Source organism: Chrysochloris asiatica, unplaced genomic scaffold (assembly GCF_000296735.1).
Source record: "Chrysochloris asiatica unplaced genomic scaffold, ChrAsi1.0 scaffold00311, whole genome shotgun sequence".
Taxonomy (NCBI): Eukaryota; Metazoa; Chordata; class Mammalia; order Afrosoricida; family Chrysochloridae; genus Chrysochloris; species Chrysochloris asiatica.
The window spans coordinates 2259969-2286041 of NW_006408829.1; the positions used below are offsets into that span (position 1 = coordinate 2259969).

Sequence of the window (26073 nt, forward strand, 5' to 3'; positions counted from 1 at the left end):
GCATGAGCAAAATTAGTTCTGGATTCCCATTCTTCACAAAGTTACCCATAGTTTGTTATGATCTACATAGTCACATGTCTTTGTGTCACAAAATAAAAGTAAACATCTTTCTGGTATTCTCTACTTTGAGCTAAGATCTATCTGAAGTCAGCAATGATATACCTTGTTCCACATCCTCTTCTGAATCTAGATTAAATTTTTGGCAGCTCCCTATGGATGTACTACTATAAGACTTTTTGAATGATCTACAGCACAATTTTATGGAAGTGCAGTATTAATGATATTTGATAATTTCTGCATTCTGGTAGATCACTTTTCTTCTAAATGGTCATGAATCTTTTCTAGTTGATTGACCAAGTAGCTGTCTTCCAAATTTCTTGGCACAGGCAAGTGATTACCTTCAGGACTACATTTGTTTAGTGAAACATGTCAGGTGGTATTCTAGCAACATCTGGTGCCTTGTTTTTCACCAATACCTCTAGTGCAACTTGGAATTCTTTCTTCAACACCATTCGCTCTTGATTATATGCTACCTGATGGCATTTAACAGCAATGTAATGGTTGAACACCTATTCAATCTTTTTGGTACAGTGAATTTGAGTATTCTTTCCATCTTATTTTGATGACTCCTGAATTGTCTAATATTTTATGATAAACTCCATTGCTATTGAGTTTATTTTATGTGTATAGGTGCCTTATTTGTTGTTGAAAATGGTACTTGCAATGAGTAAGTTGTCGGTCTTGCAAAATTGTTGCGTATGATCTCAGATGTAATTTTCTATCACCAAGACCATCTTTTTCAGCTATTGATCATTCTTCTTTTCCCTTTCACTGGTAATTATTAATGCAATTGACTGAATGTTTGGTCAATTTTAGACTACAAAAGCTGGTAAAAAACCTTCAGTTTTTTCATCTTTGACATTAGTGGCTGTTAAATAAATTAAACAGTAGTTCAATTCTTCTTCAGTTTGCTATTCCTAGCAAAGTAGACTATAGGACCATCTGTAAAATGGCCAATCCTAGGATATTAATCTTTATATGTTCCATTTCATTTTTTATGACTTCTAGTTCTGCTAGGTGCATACTTTATGGCGTATTAATTCACATTTTGATTAATTCTACATTCTGATTATTAATGGATGTTCACAACTGCTTCTTACTGAGTGTACCACATCAGCAAATAAAGGTCCCGAGAGCCTTACTCCATCCACATAATTTAGGTCAACTCAACTTTGAGGAGACAGCTCTTCACCAGTCATATTTTTTGAGTGTCTTCCAACCTAAGGGATTCATCTTCTGGCACTATATCAGACAATCTGTTGCTATTCATAAGGATTTCGCTTCCCAATTAAGAAAAATTTAGATTGTGTTGTTTGTTGTTAAGTGCTGGTGAGCTGATTTCGACTCATACTGAACCTGTATAAGGTTTCTGAGGGCAGCTGGTGGGTATGAACTACAAACCCTGTGGTTAGCAGTCAAGTGCTTATCCTACAGCACCTTTTTCCTAGTCTGTCTACATGGAAACTTGCCCACCATGGGTGATCCTGCTGAAACTTGAAATACTGGGGGGTATAGCTTCTAGCATCAGAGCAGCATGCAAACCTCCACAGTAGGTTTGATTTATGTTAAGCTGCTCATAAAGGAGCTCTGGTAGCGTAGTGGTTACAAATCAGACTGCGAACCACAAGGTCAGCAATTCGAAACTACCACCTGTTCCACGGGAGAAAGATGAGGCGTTCTGTTCCCGCAAAGATTACAGCCTCGGAAACCCTGTACAGGGTCGCTGTGAGTCGGAACCTACTCCACGGCACTTAACAACAACAAAGCTACTCAGAAGATCCACCACTGACAAACAAGTGGTGGATCTGAGTAGCTTAACATAAATTAAGTCCACTGATCCAACACGGACCCAACCAAGCAATCCAACAGCAAATTTCTTTAATAGAAAATTTATCCTACAAAACTGCACTGTGAGGCTTAACTTTTGCCTCTGTGAGAAACCTACTCATTTATGCCTGGCTGGAATCTGTAACAGGCAAACAGGCAAAATGATTATAACCGTCTTCAACTTGCAAAATGACTCAGGTAACTACTCATTTTCAGTCTTGATGGCTATCCTACGCACCAGGGTTTAATATAATGTCATAAGCAAACTGTAAAAGGGTAAATTTCATTTCATGAGCTAAAACATAATCCAGAGTACTGCAGATTTTTCAACCTCTAATTTTATATAATTTTGGTCTTTTTCTTTTCTTTTCTAAGTCAGGGGAAGTAGTATTAAAATGCATTCATAAGAAGTGGACAGAAAAGATAGATTGTCTTATTACAAGACCTTGAGAATACAACTGCTTCTTACTGAGTGTACCACATGAGTTCTCAAGGAAGATTATTCATACTGGAAAAATGTATTAAGATCAATGAAACAAGACATTATTACAAATGGCCAAATGCTTCATCTACTTTTTATGTGAAAATGTTGTATCTGTGCCTAAATAACCTGCTCCTAATTGCTCAGCAGCAATACATACACTACAAAGACATCCTCGCCCAGCAAGTCTCAACACAGAATATCTGCCCTCCAGGCCTGCTTCAAAGAGGATAACCTTGACTTTGTCACAGCTAGTTAGCTCTTATCAAAGGCTCAGATATTTATGGCAGATTATCTAAGAGCCTTGTTTTCCACCTCAGTGTATTTTAGGCGCTAGCCCCCAATCTACTTCAGGACACCAAAAGCCTTGGATCCTTTTCTCTTTGTTTTCTCCTCTTCCTCAAAGGAATCGCCTATGTCAAATGATACATTTGTGCTATGGCCTCCGCTTTAAGCAAGAGGCATTTTTTGCAAGCACTATTAAGAATGTTTTCCATGATCCCCCTCTATGTACCTATGGATAATGTCCTTTATAAGACAGTTCTTTAAAATTTCTTTTCATTCACTGCACTAAAGAATTAGTATGCTTTCTCTTTTCTGAAAGTGAGACTTATACAAGGGGGCTTCAGAAACTTCATGGAAAAATGGAATTAAAAGATAATGGAATTTCCCAAGAACTTTTTGAAGCCCCCTACCATTTCTAAGGAGCTCTGGTAGCGTAGTGGTTACGAATCAGGCTGCGAGCCACAAGGTCAGCAGTTTGAAACTACCAGCTGTTCCGCTGGAGAAAAATGAGGCTTTCTGCTCCTATAAAGATTTACAGCCTTGGAAACCCTGCACAGGGTCGCGATGAGTCGGAACCGACTCCACAGTACATAGCACTAGCACCACCATTTCTAGTTATGATTTATTAATATGTTATTTATTATCTATTGATATATTAATGTTACTCACTTTATATCTGTTATCTGTGTCCAAACCATTTTTATTAAAGATGTAAACAAACTAAAGTTAAAACACACCTGCAACATGAATCTTATGTATGAACTAACATTAACATACCTCAACTTAACTACAAATAACTGGAGATCACAGTCCTTTGAAGTAGGATGATACAATCATCTTCATGTGACATATCAAATATTGCTGTTGTTGTTGTTAAGTGCTGTTGAGTCAGTTCCAACTTCTAGCGACCCCATCCATACAGGGTTTCTGAGGAGTGTCTGGTGAGTTGGAACCACTGACCTTTTGGTTCAAACCAACCTTGCAGTCCAGTGCTTATTGTACAGCACCACACCAGGATGTACCAATACGTTATGTAGAAGACTTGCCCAAAGGTAAAACAGCAATTAAGCAACAGAAATGCTGATGTATATAATTCAGCATCATTTCTAAGGCTATGCCTGGGAATTCAAATGCTGTGTTCAATTCAGATTACCAACCTCATCACCACTGGCTATTCGGTGAGCCAGATCTTTTAAGTTTCTCATCACTCTTTCATCCCGAAAATCATAAGGAAATGTTTCTGTCCATTCTGTCAGGAGTTGAAGGATTTTAGGTGCAATTTTTCTTATCTGGTTCTAGGGAGAAAAAGCATGTATGAGTCAGTGCTACCTGTTTCACAGAGTACATCAAGAAGACAATTATCAACAGTGTCACTGAAAATTTTCTAATGCAAAGTGTCTGGGCTGGAAGAAATAGCTCAGCCTCCCCCTACCTTGTATAGTAATGCCAAGTGTCCTCAACTTAAGGCAAGTCCAAGGAGTCTCCCATAGCCTTAGATTTATGTCATGTTCTTTATAATACAAGGTGCATAAGGTTTCCTAAGCTGTAAATCTTAACGGGAGCAGAAAGTCTCATCTTTTTGCCATGGAACAGCTGGTAGTTTCGAACTACTGACCTTGAGGTTATCAGCCTAACTAGTAACCACTATGCCAAGAGCTTCTTATAATACAAGGGGGCTACAAAAAGTTTGTGGAAAACCCCATTGTTTGTTTGGTTTTTCCCCCAGAGTTTCCGACTTTTTAATCTGTCCAAAAGTAGCTGAAGCAAAAACCATGATAAAACATCCTGCTTGATTTACAACCCCCAACTAAAAAACAAACAAAAAAAAAACAACAAAAAAAACTATTTGTAGGAAAAAAATGGTTTTGTACATGGGATAAAACTAAATATAAATTCAAATCCAGTCAAAACCACAGGGCAGCTCTCGTCTAAATGTGTTCCATAGGATTTCTAAATAGACCACAGGGCTACTGTCTCGGCATATCCTCAGAAGGCTCTGTCATGATCCGGTAACAGAGTAAAAACCCCAGAGTCCTTGCTTACAAATGGAAGAGGAAAAGACAGGGATGGATGATCTACTCAAACGTCGTCTTCTTTCCTTGTGGCTTGTGATCTCCTCCTTCACACCTCCCCGGAAGCCTCCTTGCCCTCCAAATCCTCCCCGGTCTCTGCCACCAAATCCACCCCGGCCTCCTCTGCCATGGCTGCCTCTGCCTGCAAATGCTCCTCGGCCTCCACCATGTCCTCTGAAGCCACCTTTGCCCTTAGTCTTGGCCCAGTCCAAGGTAACTTTGTTTCCATCAATTTCCTCATCCTCCATGGCCTCCTTGGAGGCTTTAGCATTTTCTTCACTGTTGAAGTCTACAAACCCAAACCCTCTGGAGGAGCCCGATTCATGGTCTGTGACTATCCTGACACAAACAGACCCATCAAATGACTCCTTCAATGTTTCCTCAGTTGTGTTCTCAGACAGACCTTTGACAAACAGTGTTTTGGACAGCTGGCTTCTTGCATTAGGGGATCACTTCCATTGGTTTTTAATTCCATGTTTCCAAGAATTTTTGGAGCTCCCTTATACTCCCAACTTCCTATACATAGATGTTGTTGTTGTTGCTACGTGCCATTGAGTTGGTTTCTGAGAAGCAGCTTGAGGGTGTTAACCTCCAACCTTGCAGTTAACAATACATGCTTATTCTACAGCACCTGTCATCAAGTTGACTGTGACTCATGGCAACTTGTTAGAGGAGTAGAAGTGCTCCATACGGTTTTCTTGGCTATAATCTTTATAAAAAAGAGTCCTGGTAGTGAAGTTGCCAGGCACTGGACTGCTATCGAAAAGTCAGCAATTCAAATCTACCATCTATTCTGTGGGAGGAAGATGAAGCTTTCTGCTCCTGAAATAATTGCAGCCTTGGAAACCCTATACATGGTCGCTATGAGTCAGAACCAACATCACAGCACTCAGAAACAACAACAATCTTTAGAGAAGCAGTTCACCCAGCCTTTTATTTTCCAGTCGCTGAGTGGGTTCAAACTCTCAACCTTTAGGTTAGCAGCCATAAACCATTTGTAGCAGCCAGGCTTGGGGAGAGACATATTCACTCTACAAGGGTTGTTTAAAGGCTTAGAGAAACCAACTTCACAAAAATTAAGTCCTAAAGTTATTAAACCTAATAGAAAAAAAAAAAGTAATGTTTAAAAAGTACCATTACCTTATCACTGCTAGGATCACTGAGTCTCTGGTGTTCAACGCACAGGTGGCAAACCTTGGCCATTAGTTCATATGGATGCATAAATAACCGAGAACTGAGTAGGAAGGTAAATATATATGTTCTCTGTGGCAAGAGAAAAGAATGATCATGGTTACATTCACCTGGTAATGACTCTCTCTCTCCTATCTATTCTCCATCTTATTTCATTACAATCCCTTTATCAAAGTTAATGGGCTACAGAATCAAAAGAGATGCATCCTAAGTAGGAAAAAATCAGTTTAAGATGGGTTTCCTTTTACCATCTGATATATCTTTTTCCCTTGAGCCATACTAAAAATAACAAAACTATAGGACATGTGTGGGTCATAATATTATTCAGAGCAAATTTTCATGTCTATTCTCAGGGAGCCAGAATACCAGGACACATAACTCATTCTTGTAAAGTAGAATGGAATTCAGTCCCGAAAGATAAATCTAACTCAAATATACCACCCATATAGACTCTTCTTCTGTGTCCAAATATTATGGCAACTCAATGGGAAGCATTCCCCACTACCGCATCCCCCCCACACACAAAGAATTCTCCAGTGTGGTCAGTGTAACACACTGGAGTGTTTGTGTTAAAACATTCAAAGGCGGGCTTTCAAGTCATCCATTTGCTTGCTCAGAAGTTCAGCAATTTGATAAAGCATAATGTAACACTCTATACTTTTCTTTACCACATTGTCTCTCCAGAAGTCACTAATGAAGTAGTGCTTATTTGTTATAATAGTTTCAGACTCCCAATGGAAAGAGAAATTCCATGGGGTTTTTATTTATTTATTTTTCCTTAGGCGCCTGAAGTAGCTCATAAACACTTACAGGACTGAACAAGGGATGCCTTTTACTTTTGATTACAAGTTTTCCCTGTGTGGCAACATATTCAAAAGTGCTATGTAACAAATCACAAACAAGTGAGAGAATGCCGGCAGGAACATTATGGTGAATTACTGTGGCAAACATAAATGATCCTTTGCACACCAAGGTCATTATTATACTTATGAAAACATACAAATGTGTAGTGTCTGGATATTCTCATGAAATATTTATCAACAGCCAGCTGCTTATGAAATCAGCTCAATTTCACAAGGGCAGCTGTGGCACAAGGGAGGGGGGAAAAAGCCACTTGCTCTAGTGATAGAAAACCCATGTGCTGATGCTGAATGAATCCCTGTGCAAATTACTCAATACTTTAGATTTCAGTTTTTTCCTCTCTAACATTTTTGAATTACTGTGAAGTTTGAGAAAATGTATAAAGATGTCCCGAGACATCATTACACATTTTTCTGCAGATATACAAATGAAGGTTATCACAGTAAGACATACGTCAATATGTCAGCTGATGTTCAATCTACAAAGAATCACATCTTAAGTGTAAGTCTTGTTCTCTCTCCTATGTACTTTCCCTAACTAACGCCATTTTTCCAATCATGGCTTTGGGAGGTTAAAAAATGAAATATTGTAGGAGCAGCAAATGTTCTCTGTCACCTTTTTTTTTTTTTTAAATACAACCAATGCAAATATACAAATACTTTATTTGGCTGTTGATTTTAATGCTTTCGAAGTGATGTGTGACCTGAAAAGTAACAAGATATTCAAATGACACCTAAATCTGGCTAATGTGATCTCTAGGCACTCAAACTAGGAACTGTCAGCATAATCAATGTAAAATCTATTATTAGAACAATTCTTAAGTCTTAGCAACTCAGATGTAATTCTGGAGTATCTATGGCCCCTGCCTACTGTAGTGTAACTTCTGCTCAGTGCCAAGGATGTGTTTAAGAAGAACATGAATACCTACATCCGGATAGTAATCCACATTTGGTACTAAGTGCTGGATGAGTGCTTCCAGAGATCCAGAGAGGAGGTTGTTGTCATGGTAATACAAGCCTCCACAGCTGTCCTCTGCAGACTGATAGAGATTTCGGTTGTAACCACTGCTGTCAAACATTGCTGAAAAGGGAGGAGTCTGAGGCATGCTTTCCTAAAAGGAATAAAAAAAGAAGAAAAATACAATGTTAGCAATATGCAGCACTAACAGAAGAATAAGCTTTACTGGACACTAAATCCTAGTAACCTGCGAATAAATAAACAATTTAAAAAAGAGTTTAGGTTCTGATACAAACCAGAGGCCAACAAAAACCAAATTGTTGCTTAGGTACTACATGTATGCATACTCTTGAGAACTAATATTGTGACATTAAATATCATTGTTTAGACCAAAGGATCTGAACTGAACTTAAATTCAAGTCTCTGGCTGCCATGTTGAAAAGGCTGGGAAGTGGGGATGGGGTAGGGTGGAGGACGCTGAGTATGGAATTGCTTTATCTGAGCCAAGCATGTTACTAAGGTAGGAAATGTATAAGTCTCCAAACTGGGTTGAGAAGAATTTGTGAAATTCAAGAAATATTCATAGTCTCTGGGTAGTGCAAACAGTTAATGCTCTTGGCTGCTAACCAAATGGCTGGAGGTTTGTGGCGCTGTGAGTTAGTGCCCTGGGCTACAAAGTCGCTTTGAACCACAAGGTCAGCGGTTCAAGCTCAGCAGCTACTCCTCAGAAACACTACGCAGGGTCACTATGGTTCAGAACCAACTAGACGGCACTTAACAACAACAACAAAGGTACTTGAGAAGCATAGTCTGGCAATCTGCTTCTTAAAAAATAAACCATTGAAAACCTTATGGACAAGAGTTCTAATGTGACACACATGAGGTTATCATGAATTAGAATTCACTCAAGAGAAACTAGTTAGGGACTTGCCAACTAGCACAGAACATGCTCAGAGACAACCAAAGTTCAAGTTGAAAGAACTAAATTGTAAGAGATCTAGAATGTGTGTTATCGTTGTTAAGTGGAGTCTATTCCCACTCACAGTGACCATTCATATGGAGGAGCAGCTGGTGAGCTCGAACGGCCAACCTTGTGGTTCAAACCGAACTTGCAGTCCAGCACATTAACCCCAAAACTTTTCAAGAGATTTAATGCATAACTCAGACTCCCAAGTTTTCACTGCAAAACCAGATGCTGTTGATTTTCACCCCTTTGTGTTAAATCTTTGTGGAGGGGAGGAGACTAGAAAAGCTTCAGTTGTGTAAACAAGCTGGTGGAGAAAGCACCTAATTTGGGGACAAGGAGTACGGTTACAGTCCTGAGATAAGTTGTTGTTCTCCATCTGTGTACTGTGCAACTCACAAAGCCCTGTCAGAGGGTGCCCAGTGGAGGGCAGAGATTATTAAGTTATTACTTGGGATTCCTGGGGAAAGAGCACCGGGCCTTGAGAACAGACTCCAGGTTTCTGGCAGCATGTCTAGACAAAGGAGGCATTCAAAAGCTGCGGAGACCAAGGGATTCAGAAGGCCAATAATGCAATGCAGGAGGCAAACCCCAGACCCTGGACTGACAGGGACAGGGCTTGTGGAGGCTACAGGAGGACACAACCTGGGCTAATCCTTCTTTTCAAGATGCCAAAAGAGATTTGCATCCAAATGGGAGAGGGGTGCTGAGCTGTTCTGAGAGAAGTCACATCAGTCACTCCAAGTGCATCTGTTACAGCTACAGTGGGGGTGGGGGTGGGCAAAGACCACAAGGAGTGCACGTGCCTCAGCGGGAAGTAGCCAATGAAAAGCATTGATTATGGGGCAGATGTGACAGGAGATCTCTTCATTTAGGCCAAGAAGCAGCAAGAAAAATAAATAGGAAAACACACACATGAAAGCTTCAGATCTTTATACTTTGTTATCCACAACCAGTGTTAAAGGAGAATTAACCAGTATCCGTGAAATCATAGCAAAAATGGGAAGGAATTAACAAGCGCCCATGAAATAACAGCCACAAATGGGAAGGCAGTGATTACTGAGAATCATTCGTCACCGCCCGGGTCATCTTTGCTATGCCTCTCCCTTCCGCAGGACACAGCTGTTAATAGCCAAAGAATCAGGAGCTATGGAATGTAAACATTAACACAAATGTCCGCAATACCCTCCAACTTGGAAAGACCTCACACATAGGAACTGCAGTTAAATAAATAACTTAACGTTAGACATTTTACAAGGCAAAGGACAAAGTACATTTCTTTCCTCTTCAAATTGCTAGTTTTCTGGAGTATAATTCACGTACAATAAAACCCTTTGCAAATGGATTGTCCCTGGTGGGGAATTATAAGAATATGTCTGCCCTGGCCTGGGAAACTCAAAATAGGAAAACTCAATATCCTCAAAATGGGAAGTCAGGGCCTGAGATGAGAAAAGTCACTTCTGAGATCCAGGAGGGGGTCCCTCTGTTCATTTTTTATTGTTAAATACTGTGGAGTGGGTGCCGACTCATAAAAGCTCATATAGGGTTTCCGAGGATTTAAATCTTTTAGGGAGCAGAAAGCCTCATTTTTCGGTTGGTGGTCTCGAACTACAGATGCTGTGGTTCATAGTCCAGTGTGTAGGCTATTTTAAAAACATTTAAAGTGTTATTTAAAAGCTCAACATGATTATAAGTCCATGAATGGCACAGTTTGTATTAACAAAAAGATTGGTAATTTGAACCCATCCAGTGGGTTAATGCGCCAGACTACAAAGCCGTTTGAGCTGTAAGGTCAGTGGTTCAAGCTCACCAACTGCTCCTTGGAAACCCTATACAGGGTCACTATGGGTCGGAATCGACTCGATGGCACTTAACAACAACAAAACAGTGGCCCTGTGGAAGAAAAGGCCTGGAGATCTGCCTCCTAACAATTACAGTCAAGAAAACTATAAGGAGCTCAATTCTACTCTGTAGCATATGGGGATACCTGAGTCGTAATTGACACAAAGTCAAGGTTTTTGTTTTGTTTTTCTTTTTAAAGGTGGTTATAAGCACACACTGAGCTTCACAAACAGGAAGAAGAAGATTCACTCCATCTTGCTCCCAGAGGTGTTTTTCTTTCTGCCAGGAAGCATACATGTATTTTTCTCAATTACTTCACTCACTGGTTGCCACTGAAGTCATCTACATAATGTGCTTTGGGAGATGGCTGACCTAGATTTGGAAATTCCAGAAAATATTTAGAGTGCAAAAAGACCTTAGAAATCTTCTGGTCCAGGATGGCCAATAGAGCTCATTTCGCTTTCCAGCTGCAAAATCAATTAGATGTGGTTGCTTAGCGGCCTAAGGATAAGTAAGAGGGATTCAGAGGCTGTAGCTCAGCAAAGAATGTGTGTGATTACAAAAACAAGCTAGGCCCGGAAGAAGTTGTAGTCCAGGTGCCATCCACAGTCTGGTCCAATCTCTTTTCACAACTGTGCAAGCTGAGATCCAAGGAGTGAAGTGAAGTGCAGTGACCAGGCTAAGACCACACAGTAGCTACCGTGTAAAGTGAGTGGATGGAACTTCCCTGAACCCGGCACGCCTGCTGCCTTAAGCTTGTTACCCTGTTCTTGTTAGTTACCACTAAGTCACATGGCACCTGACTCATGAGGACCCCATGCACAACGGGAACGAATGCACCGGATCCTGCACCCTCCTCATGATCAGCTGAGGACGGGACCATTGTGATCCATAGCTGTTTCCTGGTTGTTTTTTTGGAAATGGATTGCTAGGCCTTTCTTCCTAGTTTTGTCTTAGTCTGTGGATGCTCTGCTGAAAGCTGCTTAGTATCCCAGCAACAGTGAAGCCTTCAATGATACATAGATGCTGACTGTCAGTACAGAAGGTGCATTGGCTGTAAGCAGAATCTAGATCTGCCACATAGAAGACAAGAATTCTACCACTAAATCACAAATGGCCTTAGTAAGAGTAAGTATTAACCCTCAAAGTAGAAACGGTCATTCAGACTTCCCCTTCAGGCCACCGAAAGCCACCAAGTAATTGAACTTCTTTGTTATTTACTTCTATAAAGGAGATAAGGTTTCAGATTTAACCAAATTTTAGTACTGGTACACTTCTTAACTGCAAAAACATCAGAGTTACTTATTCTCCCTGACTCCTCTCCCAACACCAGTATGGTTTCCAACTGAAAAATAATTCCCAACTTTACTCATCCCTTCCTAAATTCTAACGAAATGACCTTCTTGGAGAATTATTACAATAAAGTTCTCCTTGGAGAATGATTATCAGGGCAATGGCAAAACAAGGTTTTATATTATTCTTTGGGGATGTACCACTCACAGGATTTCTCTGAGGAGGTTCAAAACATCAATATTTAAATAAGCTTTTCCAACCAGAATAACATAGGAAGGGGACTTCAAAAAGTTTGCAGAAAATCTGAATAAAAAGATAATGGAAATTTTCCATGCACTTTTGAAGCCCCCTTATTCTAAAATGAACCTGGAATTCAAACTGAAGTAATTTAACTTGGGTGACAGCTTATCATATTTTAAAAATCAATTATAAGAAGAGTGTATACCACAGACCATTTTCTGCTTCCTACGGAGCTCTGGTAGCGTAGTGGTCACGAATCGGGCTGCTAACCTCAAGGTCAGCAGTTCGAAACTACCAGCGATTCCGTGGGAAAAAGATGAGGCTTTCTGCTCCCGTAAAGATTTACAGAGCCTCGGAAACCCTGTGCAGGGTCGCTATGAGTCAGAACCGACTCTATGGTACTTAACAACAACAACAACAATTTCTGCTGGAGTCCTGGTGTGCACTGTGGGCTAATGCATCAGACTGCAAAGTCCTTTGAACTTCAAGGTCGGTGGTTCAAGCTCACCAGCTGCTCTTGGAAACCCTATATAGGGTTGCTATGAGTCGGAATCAACTCAACAAGCACTTATTTCTGCTGTTGGCTAATCAGCTGGTTTTGCAGCAGCAACCTAGTACTAAGATTCACATCGCCCCAAGTAACTCTACTCCTTATTTATACAGATTTTTTTTCTACCTTGCCATACACTTTGTTGTTGTTGTTGTTAAGTGCCACTGAGTCGGTTCCAACCCATAGGGACACTGTATAGAGTTTCCAAGGAGAGGCTGGTGAGCTTGAACTGCCAACCTTGCGGCTCAAACCAATTTTGCAGTCCAGCGCATTAATCCACAGCACCATACCAGAACTCCTGCCATACACTTAGAATAGCATTTTCCCCTAGCAAGTCCTTCTCCATCCTTAATTGCACTTTATGCTATGGAATCTCTGGGATCCCATGTGCTAGGAAAGGCCACAGCATTCCACAATCTTTTTCTTCTCTGAATTCCCCCTCAAGCAAGATCCCTGGATCCAAGGAGTGAGAGACTCTGAGAATTGCAGCACCTCTCATTTCTGTAATCTTTTACTGCCTACAAACGTCTTTTTGTATTCTACAACCACTTAGTTTGGCTGGTAGCCTCCTCCTTTTTGCACTGCATTAAGAAACTGAGGTGCAGAAAAACTGCAAGAAGTCACTTGGGGTTACACATCGAGTAAAGGACAGACAGACCTAGGTCTACAAATACCATACTCAAAACTTCCAGCACATCATATTATATTGCAAATGGTCTTCTTTGAACTTTGAATGTTTAATAATAAAATGAAAGGCCTGTCTGTCCCAAATTGTAGACTAGTAGAAAAATGTATATGTTTGACATGTTCTGGGCTCGAAAGACTTATTAACATCATAAATTACTCTTATTAAAAAGCAATACTGTCAACTGCAATATTTAAGCAACTGACATTTTCAATCAAAGCAAAGTCTCATCTAGGCAAAAAGATTACAGAGGTTTTAATGTGCACTTTAAAAGCGTTTTAGTAGCTTTGAAATTGGGATACATCTCAAAATCAATATAAGAAAATATTTAATTTGTTTATTTAATTGACAGGTTTTTTTAAAATTATTTAACAATATATGAAATAACATAGCGTGTAACAACCAATGGCATCTTACCGGTCAATGAGATACAGTAATACTTATTTATATGGACTTGATAGATTTCCAGTGATCATTTTTAATGAGATAAATGGCCAAAGGAGAGCCATGGGTCATAAGATTCATCATTCATTGTTGGACAATCTTTAACAGGTGACTAGTCTAGCTGCTTTCTGTGCGAATCAGCAGCCTTGTGTCATAGATGGACTTGATAAACAAGGAGAAAGGTCAGTACTGGACTGATACAGAATGTACTGATTGTGAAGCACATTCTTATATCTCTTAGGAGATAAACAGAGTAGCTCATTCCCTCTCAAGTATCTTCCCTCGGATTTCACAGAATGTTCAGATCAGCAGCTAGTTCAGTATTCCTCGGATTTGATGCTTAGGTCTTTAGTTCTATCATCTTCAGTTTTGAAATCAAGAAGTAAGGGGGAGGAGGTGTTCAGGAGATTAAATACCAGTTTGGTTACTGCTGAAGAGTACAAATCCAATTATCCAAAGCACTAGACTTCAAGACTCAGGAAAGTATTTATTCCAGGGTACTAAATAGGGCTGCTAATGTCAAGGTCAGCAGTTCAAAACTACCAGGTGTTCTGTGGGAGAAAGGTGAGGCTTTCTGCTCCCGTAAAGATTTTACAGCCTTGGAAACCCTATGCAGGGTCGCTATGCATTGGAACCGAATCAGTGGCACATAACCATCCCCACCACCACGAACACTAAGAATCATTTACTCAAAAATTTCCCTAAGGTAAGAAGAGCTAAATGTGACAATAAACTGACCCATTTGTTGTTGGTAAGTGTTGTCGAGTCGGTTCTGAGTCATAGAGACCCCTGTATAGGGTTTCTGGGAAGCAGCTGGTGAGTTTGAACTGTCAGCCTGTGGTTAGCAGTCCAGTGCTTATCAAAGAGCACCACTCCAGGAGTTCCATGTTGTTAAGTGCCACCGAATCGGATCATAGCGACACTGTTTGTATAGGGTTTCTGAGGAATAGCTGATGAATTTGAACTGTCAACCTGGTGGTCTGAAGTCCAGTGCGGATCCTACAGTCCCATACCATTTATTTTTTTTTTTTATTTCAATGTAGTTCTGGTGCCTTCTTATCTGCAATCGTCTTATTTTCTCCTGTAGCTCCCACAACTAATATTTTCTGTCTTTAGGGTCCTGCAAAGGGCCCCTAGGTGGCACATAAGGTTTTTGTTCAACTATTAACCTAAAAATTGGTGGTTCAAACCCACCCAGAAGTCCTGTAGAAGACAGGCTTATGGACTGTTCACGTAAAGACTGGTGGTTATGTGCCGTGGAATCCACGACTGAGCAAACCCTATGATGCAGTTCTACTCTTTAACACACGGGGTCACACATGTCACACGTGAGCAGGAGCCAGTAGATGGCAGCAGGTTTGCTTTATTTCATTTTTTGTTTTGTTTTGGGCAGCAGGAGGGTATGGATTCTGCAAGTTCACAATTTACTACTTTCTCCCTACTTCCATGGTGTGACGCTGTAAGATAAGCACTGGACTGCTAATCACAAGGTGGGTGGTTCAAACCCACCAGTTATGTCTCAGAAACACTGTAAGGGTCCCTGTGAGTCTGAACCGACTAGACAGCACTTAACAACAACAACCTACTCCCCCAGAGTGCAGCAGCTTCATCAGGCAAGCACTGGGCTGCAACACACAAGTTTGGTGGTTCGAGCCTACCAACTGCTCCGTGGGAGGAAAATGAAGCTTTCTGTTCCTGCAAAGATTTATAAGCCTCAGAGACTGTATAAAGGGTCACGAAGAGTCTGAAACGAGTCGATGGCACCTAAAAACAACAGCCTACCTCCCATACCAACTTCTCCACCGTCAGCCATCTTTCTTTAGAACAAATATTTCCCAGAACAATATAGCTATCTATGAGGTCCTGCTAACCAAAAATACTATTATTCAGGAAAAACTGACTTTTCTCCCAATTTGGAAATATGCGATAGGGCAGCAAGTTAAACACTGGCACTAAGTTGCTGCTAGTTATTTCATTTGGAAGATGAGGGATTTGTATCAGACCCTGTGTTTAAATCATTAAGTAGAGCATAGGGCAGAAAGCAGGTTCAGTTCCTCACGTGCAATTTTAGTTTACAACTTTGATCCATAAACCAGTTTCTGCACGACTCAGAATACATCCCCTTAGGCAACTAGTTCTTTGCATTTTTTGAAATCACAAAACTTTCTCCAGTCCACCCATACCCCCAGAGATATATACTATCAAGTTTTCATTTAGTTTCAAAGGACTCACAGACCCTAAAGTAAGAAGGCAGTGTGGTGGCCTGTACAGAACCTTGGTGTGGTGCTAGAGGATAAGCACTAGACTGGTAAGCAGAAGGTCTGAGGTTCAACCCCAGCAGTGGCTACTAGGAAATCTTGAACAGGGTCACTATGAGTCAGAAGAGACTCAACAGCTACAGACAGCAGCTCTGCATCAAAAAAGACAAACCAAGTGGCTCTGAATAGATGCCTGGTCTGACACAGTCAAGATGGGCTCCTTCAAGGTATACCTGCATTTTCAGGCATAATCAATCACATTGTTTATAAGAAAAGAGTAAGTCTTCTGGTTTGGGAAGAATATTAAAAGAGATTTCTTTTTCCCCTTAAAGAAGACAATGTTTGGAGTAGAAAGAAAATGCAGAGACCAAGGGAATTAAATTTGTGGTGGTTTTTTATGAGCCAGACTCAAAGAAAGCTTAGAGTAACCAAAACAAGCCTATATATTTTTTTCTAGAAAACTGCCCAATGGGAAGTAAAGAAGGGCTCAACCCAGGAATACAAAATGAATGCTCTTTCTTAAAATTAGTTTGAAAAGTTAGTTGACAGACAAGCTCTCTTACAGGGGCATCTAATTCAGTCTCAGAGATATATCATGTTCTTCTCCAAGGACTCTACAAAAGTTCAGCCTGACATTGATCCAGCCGCAAGGAAGCCAGGACTCAATGATTTAAAGCATGAATGGTTTTGAAAGGCATGCCTAATGGTTTCAAACCAACCAAAGCACCAGATGAAAAGCTGCCTTTTTCTAAACAGAAGACTGTGTTTGAATTAGCAACTGCTTTCTGCACAATGTTATTTATGATGAAGCAGGTGCACAGGGATAAGGTGGTTCAGGTGACAATTCAAATTGGAAAACAGGTAGAGGAAAAAGATGAGTGCAGGAACTGTATCAAAAGCCATCCCTCAATGTCTGGTATAAGTGCTTTGTAAAGCTCTACCAGAATGTCAAGTCAGCACTTCCTTTAAACTCCAGAGAATCAGAAAAGAAAAGGTGGGGAGTCAGAGACAAAAAAACAACAAACCAAAATCATGTTGTTGTTTTTTTCTCCAATCCCTACTTCTCAACAGTGCTTTCAGTGAAATATTCAATACATGCAACACCTTTATGTTAATCACTATCTTTTCATTTCCATTGAAATGATGTGCATGCATGTATCACAATCAAAAAGAGAGAAAGAAACTACAAGGCCTCCCATATCACAGTTGAACTTTCAGAATATATTTGCTTTGTGTTAATAACCTAGTACTACTGGTTTCCATTTCCCCTATATTCCAAAAGAACTTTGCACTTTGGTGATATGTAAGTTCAAAGACATGAGTCTCTCTCTTTTTTTTTTTTCCAATTAAAGTTACAGAGATCTAAAACTTACATAGTTCACTTCTCTCTCTCTCTTCTCTCTCTCCCTCTCCCCCTTCCCCCCATGTGCACACTGGAATAGATATATGCACAACATTTCCAATACAAATTCCTCCAGCTGGCGTCACAAGTACTTTTAGCCTTCTTTTGACATTGCGAGATTTGAAAACATAGGGATGCGTATGTTCTCATAGGGAGTATCTATAACTATTTGAGTTCTGCAAGGTTACAGTCAAATGTTTGACACTATCGAAAATTTGGCTTATTTTGAGCCTGAAAATCTCTAGAAGATTATCTTCTTATTTCTTTCCTTATCCAGGGGAACTCCTAAAAGCACAGATTTCTAAAAGCAGCTCTGCAAACTGCAGAAATGCTACACCTCTGCTAACTCCCCTTGAAAGGAAACACAATGCTGAGTATGCAAACAGCTTCAGAATCAACCCACTTTTTTGGCATGTGAACAAAAAGTGAGCAACTTCAAGATAAGTACATTCTTTGAACTGAACCCCAAATGCTTAGCAGAGTTCACAGTCATGGAGAAAAAATAAAAGCACTCTTGAAAAAGGAAGACATTTATATTCAAAATTCGAATGAAGTGGTTAATTCCTGATTTTAACCACAGTGGATAGTTACAAAAAAAAATTAGGCTTGGGTTTTGCTTTCCACAGCACAAGATGCTACTGTAAAAAATTCTTTGCTAACACCTCATTGATGAAAGAAAGATTTGAATCAAATAGTTATTACTGTTAGTATCCCTGAAAAAAAAAATAATAAAGCTTGTCATCTTTGTCTTACGGAACTCTTGTTAGCAATTTATGAAAACACAAAGCAAATTTCAGTACATGAAATCCATTCAGTATAACTCTATATAGTTCTGGAGAGTAATTTATAACAAACGTACAGATGAGTGGTGCTGACAATTAACGTAGATAATAACAATATATTAGCTAAAAATAATTTGCAACTCGACCATCTTGATAATTATTATTTTTATGCACTTTTATGAGAAAAACAAAAAATGTTGCTCAAGAAAATAGGAAACCTCTACATGAATTTCATTAATTAAAAGAAACTTCATTCTTTACTCTTCATTTCCATGTACCTAGAGAGGAGTCCTGGTGTGGCACTGTGCGTCAATGCGCCAAACTGCAAAGCCGTTTGAACTGCAAGGTTGGTGGTTCGAGCTCACCAGCTGCTCCTCAGAAACCCTATACAGGGTCGCTATGGGTTGAAATCGGCTTGAGGGCACTTAACAACAACAACAACTGAGAGGAGCTGAACCTTCTAACTGCACAATACTTAGCCCTTCATTCTCCCACCCAGGACAAGGCAAAACCTAAACTAACAGTACAGTATTGAACTAAAAGGGACTCCTAAATCAATTAGCTTAACCCCATGACCATATTTCATCTGTTTGCAGGTACAGAGAGCACCAGAACACACTCTTCCTAATCAGGGAGGAAATCTGCCATGCCAATTTAGGAACCAAGGGTTACACAGCTCTACAGTATTTAGATTTGATTAGAAAAGCAAAAAAAGGGGACACGTATGGTTCTGGAAACATGAAGAGGGTAAGAGGTCAACACTAACAACAACAATGAAAACTCATAAGCAGCATTTTCAGCAGAACTATTTGTTCCTCATTTAAGACCTCACAAAATGTTACAATTGCTTTTCCATTTATCATTTGTGGCATCAGATCAAGATTCTCAATTCCTACTTCAGGGATTCCAGATTCTTCACCCAAGCAAAGGAGATTATCTTCTTTCCTCCCTTCTTTTTGTTCAAAGAATTGCCTTTTCAGAGCCATTCAAATGCTCCTCCAAACCCAATTCTTCCAGGACGCCTTTCTAGATTAAGAAACACATTCTATGTGCTTCCTATACCATATTTTGTACCTTATCTGTCCCCAGTTTCCCCCCTCCCATATATGCCTGACATGGCACTGTGGGTTAATGCGCCAGACTGCAAAGCTGTTTGAACTGCAAGGTTGGTGGTTCAAGCTCATCAGCTGCTCCTAGGAAACCCTATACAGGGTCATTATGGGTTGGAGTAGACTCAAGGGCACTTAACAACAACATGTACACCTGACTTAATTGGTTTTGGTCTATTATACTCTATTTGTCAGCAGCTAATTTTAAAGTGTAAAAATTTAATTTTAGTAAGAACATAATATGTATTATTATAATAGATAATAAATATTGAGAGATATTTAATAATATGTACTGGAGAATATATTCCATGGTACTTAACAACAACAACTGTAGAATAAATTAGATTAGATGATCAACTTGGGAGGAAAGGACAATAAATGTAAATGCTTTCTGGTGATTCTCTATTTTAAAAGATCACATGATCCCCAAGTATCAGGTGTAGCAGTATCATATAAAATGTCTAACGAAGCACAAAAAAATGGGACAAGACTGCAAACGCACTATGAGAAAAATGAATTCGAAGGATTTAACACTCGGTTAGACAATTGAAAAGTACAAGGTCGGTATGCTTAGTGGTCAGAAATGCTGCCACCTCTAAAAACACAAAGGACTGACCTATTCCATTATTAGTCCTGGTGGAAGAATGTCAGTAAGAAACTTGCTAATCACTGGCTATTTCATCTTTGCTAGCATTTTTTAAAGGTTTAATATAGCATTGCCTGAAAACCCTGATTTCTGGCTCATATCATCCCCTCCCCCCCAAAATCAAATAATTAAGTTATTCATTAATTACAAGGTCTAATAAGCTGGCAATCTTTTATCTATTATGAAATTTTTCAACAAAAGTTTGTTATTTTTATTAGAAAACGATTACTTATTTGTTGTAAACCTCATTTGGTCGTAATTTTCCTCTCAAAACCAAGGATACAAACTGATTAATTTTAAATCGCTTAGCTTTTTATCATAGGTTTATCACGACGGTCCAACTAAGATTTAAATTAAGACACAGCCATCACATGCTAAACTCAAGCTACTGTTCTCAAGAGGAAAGACTAATTACTCACATCATCTGAGTCTGACTGTACCAGACATCATCCACGAATGCAAAGGTTTTATCCCTGGACTCTTCCCCTTTGTGACCCCCCCTTCTGAGACCCTCCCAGGGCTACTGCTTGACTTGTGGCTTGTCCAGGGCTAAATATAGTTCTACATACACCAGCAGTTCCTGAGCATCATCACACGGTGCTGCTGACAACGAAAAGCTCCTTGGAGACGCGTATGCCCCAAACACACACACACACACACACACACACACACACACACACACACACACACCTTGGATACATATTCATCTAAACACACTAGATTCTCGGAATTTATCAGCTAAGATGGTCACGTCCACATTCAGAAGAGTAAGTCATTCCCCAATCTATCTTGATGCTATTTACCAGACTTGCGCCATCCTGCGCACTGTCAGAGGATTTAGCTGCACTGCTTTCGCTGGAACTGAACCTGTACTGTTGAGGCAAGCTGGGAGGCAATACTTAAGAGGTACGAACAAAAACACAAACACACACAGCGCATACAAACATTCCGGCGGGCACACACCAGCACCCCTATTTCACCCCTTTTCTCTGGAACAGCACTAAATTCGCTCCCACCGCTTCCCTAGAAAGAGCACCCACCCTCACATTGGTTGCCCGCCAAGTTGCCAGGTACCCCTAGTTTAGTCTACTATCACTTGGCCAGGTGACTTGAGGTGGATCTTTGAGTTCTAGCTAAAGCAAGGCGACTTTGTTTTCCAAGTTCGCCATGTGAACACGAGGGATGAACGAACATTACCTCTTCAATGGTCACTCTTTCCTTCGCCCTCCCTGAGTCAAATCTTGGATCATATGACACCGACACCAAAATTAAAGACCCCCCCCCTTAAAAAAAAGCACGCGCACACAAAAACTAGCCAAAAAATAGAAGCAATAACCTATTAGTGCACAGAATGGAAAAGGGGTTTAAAAAAGGAACGCGTTTAGAACTCAAAGCCAATTCTCAAAAAGTGCACCCAAATCACCAGAGGCCTGGAAGCAGAAGGATAAGCCTGTTCTGGTTGAGTCCGGGCTCCCTACCGCACCTGTAGGGGTCCAGACAATCCCCGTGGTAGCCCCGGGCTCCAGGAACAGTAGGGCTCTTCCGACCCGGAGCTGTTGAGGGGCGCTCTATGCCATTGAGAGTGCAAGCACCTCCGGACGAACCCGGCAGCTAGGACGCAGTTTGAGTCCCATTCCCTGCTCAGGGCAGCCGAACTGAGGCTCACAGGACCTGCGTTTCCCCTGCCGCCAGCGCTCTTCACAGTCCAGCGTTCCAGCCGCTGGACTCCGGTTCCTTCCAAGAGCACGACCCAGTCTGGGAGTTACCTACCTGCAGAAGGACCTGGATCCTCGGCCTCCCGCCTATTTGCCGCGCGCTACGAACGCTACCAAAATACAGTGAGCGAAAACGCGCGGGAAGAAGGAGAAAAAAAATCCGCCTAACTAGTCGGGTTCCTTGTTTATACTGAAACTACGGCACCGGTCGCCGCGCACACCCCCTTCTCGTGAGTGCCCGCCTCCCGCCTGGCGCAGGCCACTACGGGCCAATCACAGGCGCAGCTCACCGCCCCCTCGCCACCGCCTCCCGGCCCAGAGACCCGCAGGGAGTTCGGGTGGGTTGGGGACTCCAGCAGCGCGCTCGTCGGGGTTCCTCCCACGCTGCGGAGGCTGGCGAGCCAGCGCTGCGGTGTTTACCAGGGCTGGGTTAGCTCGCTCCGCCAGCTTGCGTTTCTTCAGAGAGCGACCGCCCGAAATGCCCAGGGCTGTTTGTGCAGGCGTGTGTGTGTGTGTGTGTGTGTGTGTGTGTGTGTGTGTTTTCATTTACCTGTGCACTACCTGTAAATACCGGCCCGACTCGTTATACAGTATCTATTAATATAATTATGACTTACAGGTTACTGTCCATAGAACTTTCAGGAGAGAGCTGAGGAGAGCCACAAAACATTTACTCTATAAATATTTATGGAGCGCTCTAGTGTCAGGCGTTATACCAGGCGCAAGGAATGCACCTGTGAGCAAAAGTAGGCTGGTACTTGCCATTATGGAAGTTTACAGTCCAGTGGGGGGCATGGGGCGGGGGCGGCAGACGTTAAGCAAATAATGACAAAAACAAATGTAAAATTAGGAGTGCGATAAATTCCGCGAAGGAAGGGTGTCTGCCTGTGCTGGGAAATTCAATTAGACTCTGGAGGCAAAGCAGGGAGGCTAGTCCTCAGAAAAGGCTATGTTGTCATGGTGACCACATACTCACAGGATCATTGGATACTTGATAACTATTTTGGAAACACGTACTTAAAAACAAAATCAACCAAACAGCCTCAGTAGCTCACCTTGTACAAACAAAAGGACACTGGAGGGAAAAATGATGGGAAAAAATAAGGAGACTCTCTTACTAACCGTGTGACCTTGAGTAAGTAGCTTTTCTTAGCTTCTGTTTCCCATGTTTATAAAAACACCAGTATTCATATCTGCCCTATCGGGCTATAATTAGAATTATGGAGATGGAGGAACTCTTTTAGTCGCTTACCATGGTCGCTCCCTTCCTCCTTCTTGAAGTGAAAACAGTCATACTGAAGTTCATCTTGTCTATTCTTAGCAGATGCCTCCCCTTTGTTTCTTCTCTTGTGCTACCTCTCCCTTTTCATTACCATACTCCACATTCCCATCTGCAAATTTCCTGACGGTGTAATGCACTCTCACCTGTCTGGGACTTCGACATAACCCTGGCTTCTCTTTAAAGAAGCTATATATTCGTTCTGCTATGCATAAGGTCGCTATGAGTCGGTACCAACTTGATGGCACCTAACAACAACAACAACAACAACAATATACCAAAGGAACTTGAGGGAGCCAGCCATGCAGAGTTAAAAGCAGAGGCTTGGACTGTCCAATCCAGCCATTGAAGTTGGAGTGACTGGTTGTATTTTTCAAATTCAGTTTTCCATCTTAGTTCTGTAACAAACAAGTTGTATAACTTTGGCCACGTACACTTTTAAAGTTTGGGATCTGTAACAAATTTAAAAGATTGAACTACATTACAATTCCTTAATGGAAAAATCTGAGCTATCCTTTGTAACTTCTGGATACACCCACCAGCTGAGATTTTACCTGGTTTTACTTTCTGAAGTTTATTTTTCCTAAATAAAAGATGTTTATGGTAGTTTCTAAAAATATAAAATTCGTAGATAGCATCGTGTTAATTCTTTTTCCAAACTAGGCTCTTGCTCCCCTTCTAGCTATCTAAATGAGAGGTAATAAGGATAAGGTCATTCTAAAGTCAGGAGCTCTGGTAGCGTTGTTGTTGTTGTTGTTGTTGTCAGGTGCCATCGAGTCGGAACTGACTCATGGCAACCCTATGCACAGCAGAACGAAACAATGTCCGATCCTGGGCCAACCTCACTACCACCGCCACACTTGATGCCAACAATGATGCCACCTGGCTGATCCATCTCATTAGGGGTCTTCCTCTTTTTCTCTGACCCTCCACCTTACCCAGCATGACATCCTTCTCCAGCGACTGTTCCCTCCTGACAATATGGCGCAGTGGTTATGAATCGGGCTTCGAACCGCAAGGTCAGCAGTTCGAAACTACCAGCTGTTCCGCAGGAGAAAGTTGAGGCTTTCTGCTCCCGTAAAGATTTACAGCCTCAGAAACCTGTACAGGGTCGCTATGAGTCGGAACCGACTCCACGGCACATAACAACAACAACAAAGTCAGACAGATGCAGAAGTCCTAATAGTGCAGTGGGCTAAGCATTGGGCTGATAATTACACAGCTGGCAGTTCAAACCCACCAGCAGATTCAAGGAAGAAGGATGAGGCTGTCTGCTCCTGTAAAAATGTAGAGACTCAGAAACCCTATAGAACAGTTCTACTCTGGCCAACAAGGTCACGTGTGAGCTGGAATCCACTCAACTAATGGGTTTGGATTTTGGTTTGGTGCCAGAGGGCCCAAAACCTAAGCTTGACTCTATTACTTGGACAGTTACTGTTACAGACTGAATTGTGTCCACCAAAAAGAAAAGTGGAAGTCCTAACCCCTAGACCTGGAAATATGACCCTGTTTGGAAATATGGGGGTTCTTTTGTTATGTTAATGAGGTCATAGCAAAGGATGGCTCCTAAATCTAAAATACTAAGTGATGCCTAATGAAAAGAAAAGACTATGGAGGGGACTGGAACCATGGCAGTGAGATGATATATGATGGAATGAATGTAAAACTGAAGTTCTCCCATGTAAACTATCATATAATTCACACAAAAAATTAAAAAAAAAAAAAAAGAACAGACTATAAACAGACATACACACAGACACCATATCAGGAGCTATCTACAGCGATTGTTAGCACACACTAGAAACTAGTATAGAGACCCACAGTAGAAATCGACATAGCTAAAACCCTGATTAGGAATTAGCCTTTAAAATTGCGACAAAATAAACTTTGCTCTTTTAAGTCACCCACTTGTGGCATTTTTTTGTTGTTGTTGATAAACCTTAGGTACCAAAAGACTTTGAGCTCCAATTTGCTCCTCTTCAAAATAGTTATCACAGTTAATAAAAAAAAATAACTTCTTCATACATGTTGAGTAGATCTAAAGCAACAGTACATATGTAGGATTTGGGACAGTGCCCCACAGAGAAGCTTCCCTCAACTTCCCTATTAAACATTGCAACCACTGCCACCCTGTATCACCTTTCCCTGCTTTGTTGTTGTTTTCTTCATAGGACTTTTCATCATCTAATATACTGCGTGTTATACTTATTACTGCCTGCTGTTCCTCGCTGCGCTAGAAGCTCCCTAAAGCAGGGGTTGTTTTTGTATTGCTTTCTTGTTTATATTCTGTGTACTACACAGTGTCTACACAGTAGCAACCTTCGCTGACCAATGGCTACATCATAAGCTCTCGGTAAATAACAGATGTTATTATTATGTATCAATCATCTTCTATCATGAAATATTCTTTCCCTAGTCTGCATCTCTACTTCTCATAGTTTCTTTTGATTTTATTGTTACAACTCCTATCCCTGTACTTACTGGTAACCTCAGCCATACCAAATCAGATTCATGTAAATTAAATCCTCACCCTAGCAATAAAAATGGACAACTGTACTGAGTCTCTGCTGGTATCAGACTTTATGCTGATTAGTCTTGGTTTGGGTCCTCTTAGGTCTCAGGTATGTAAAATTAGAGCACTCACTATGATTCATAGCCAATCCTCTGTCTTTTAGTTCTTTTCATTTCCTATCAAAATCCCAATTTTTACCATCCCAAAGGCACTTACACTTAACCACAGTGTTTTGTGACTCTTTTAAGTCATGAACAATGATGATATTGTTTTATGTATGTACACGAGTGAAGTTACCCAAATGTTATTGGGCAATCTATCTTGTTTCGTTTCACACCATTTTTTTTTTTCAATTTTTGCTTTTAATCATCTTTCCATGTTCACTTTTGTTGATGTTGTTTACTCCTTTTTTCCACAGTAGAATGTTTTACCATATTTGTGGTAAGCCCTTTTCTTACATTATTATTAATCCTCATCAGTTCCTGCCAGATAAGTATTACTATTTTCATTTCTGAGAAGAAGGGTTAAGATTTAAGAAGGTAAATAACTTGTCAAAGCCAAGCAGCTAGGAAAGTCATGAATTAAACCCTTATCTCTTTGATTCCAATGCACTTGTAT

General features: G+C 40.8%; 1 protein-coding gene across 2 annotated transcripts in view; it reads right to left on the reverse strand.

Moving 5' to 3' along the window:
• RASGEF1B (RasGEF domain family, member 1B) overlaps positions 1-21847 on the reverse strand; it is a 53898-nt gene extending 32051 nt beyond the window's left edge. The window contains exons 1-4 of one of the 2 annotated variants that reach the window (XM_006875070.1): positions 21720-21819; positions 7706-7888; positions 5866-5988; positions 3811-3948 (exon numbers count right to left, since the gene is read on the reverse strand). In XM_006875070.1, the coding sequence (XP_006875132.1) occupies positions 3811-3948; positions 5866-5988; positions 7706-7882 (438 nt within the window). In that variant the 5' untranslated portion in view covers positions 7883-7888; positions 21720-21819. Of the gene's footprint in view, positions 1-3810; positions 3949-5865; positions 5989-7705; positions 7889-21719 lie in introns of both variants that reach the window. The other variant, XM_006875071.1, reaches the window with a different exon arrangement.
• Between the last annotated feature and the right edge of the window lie 4226 nt (positions 21848-26073).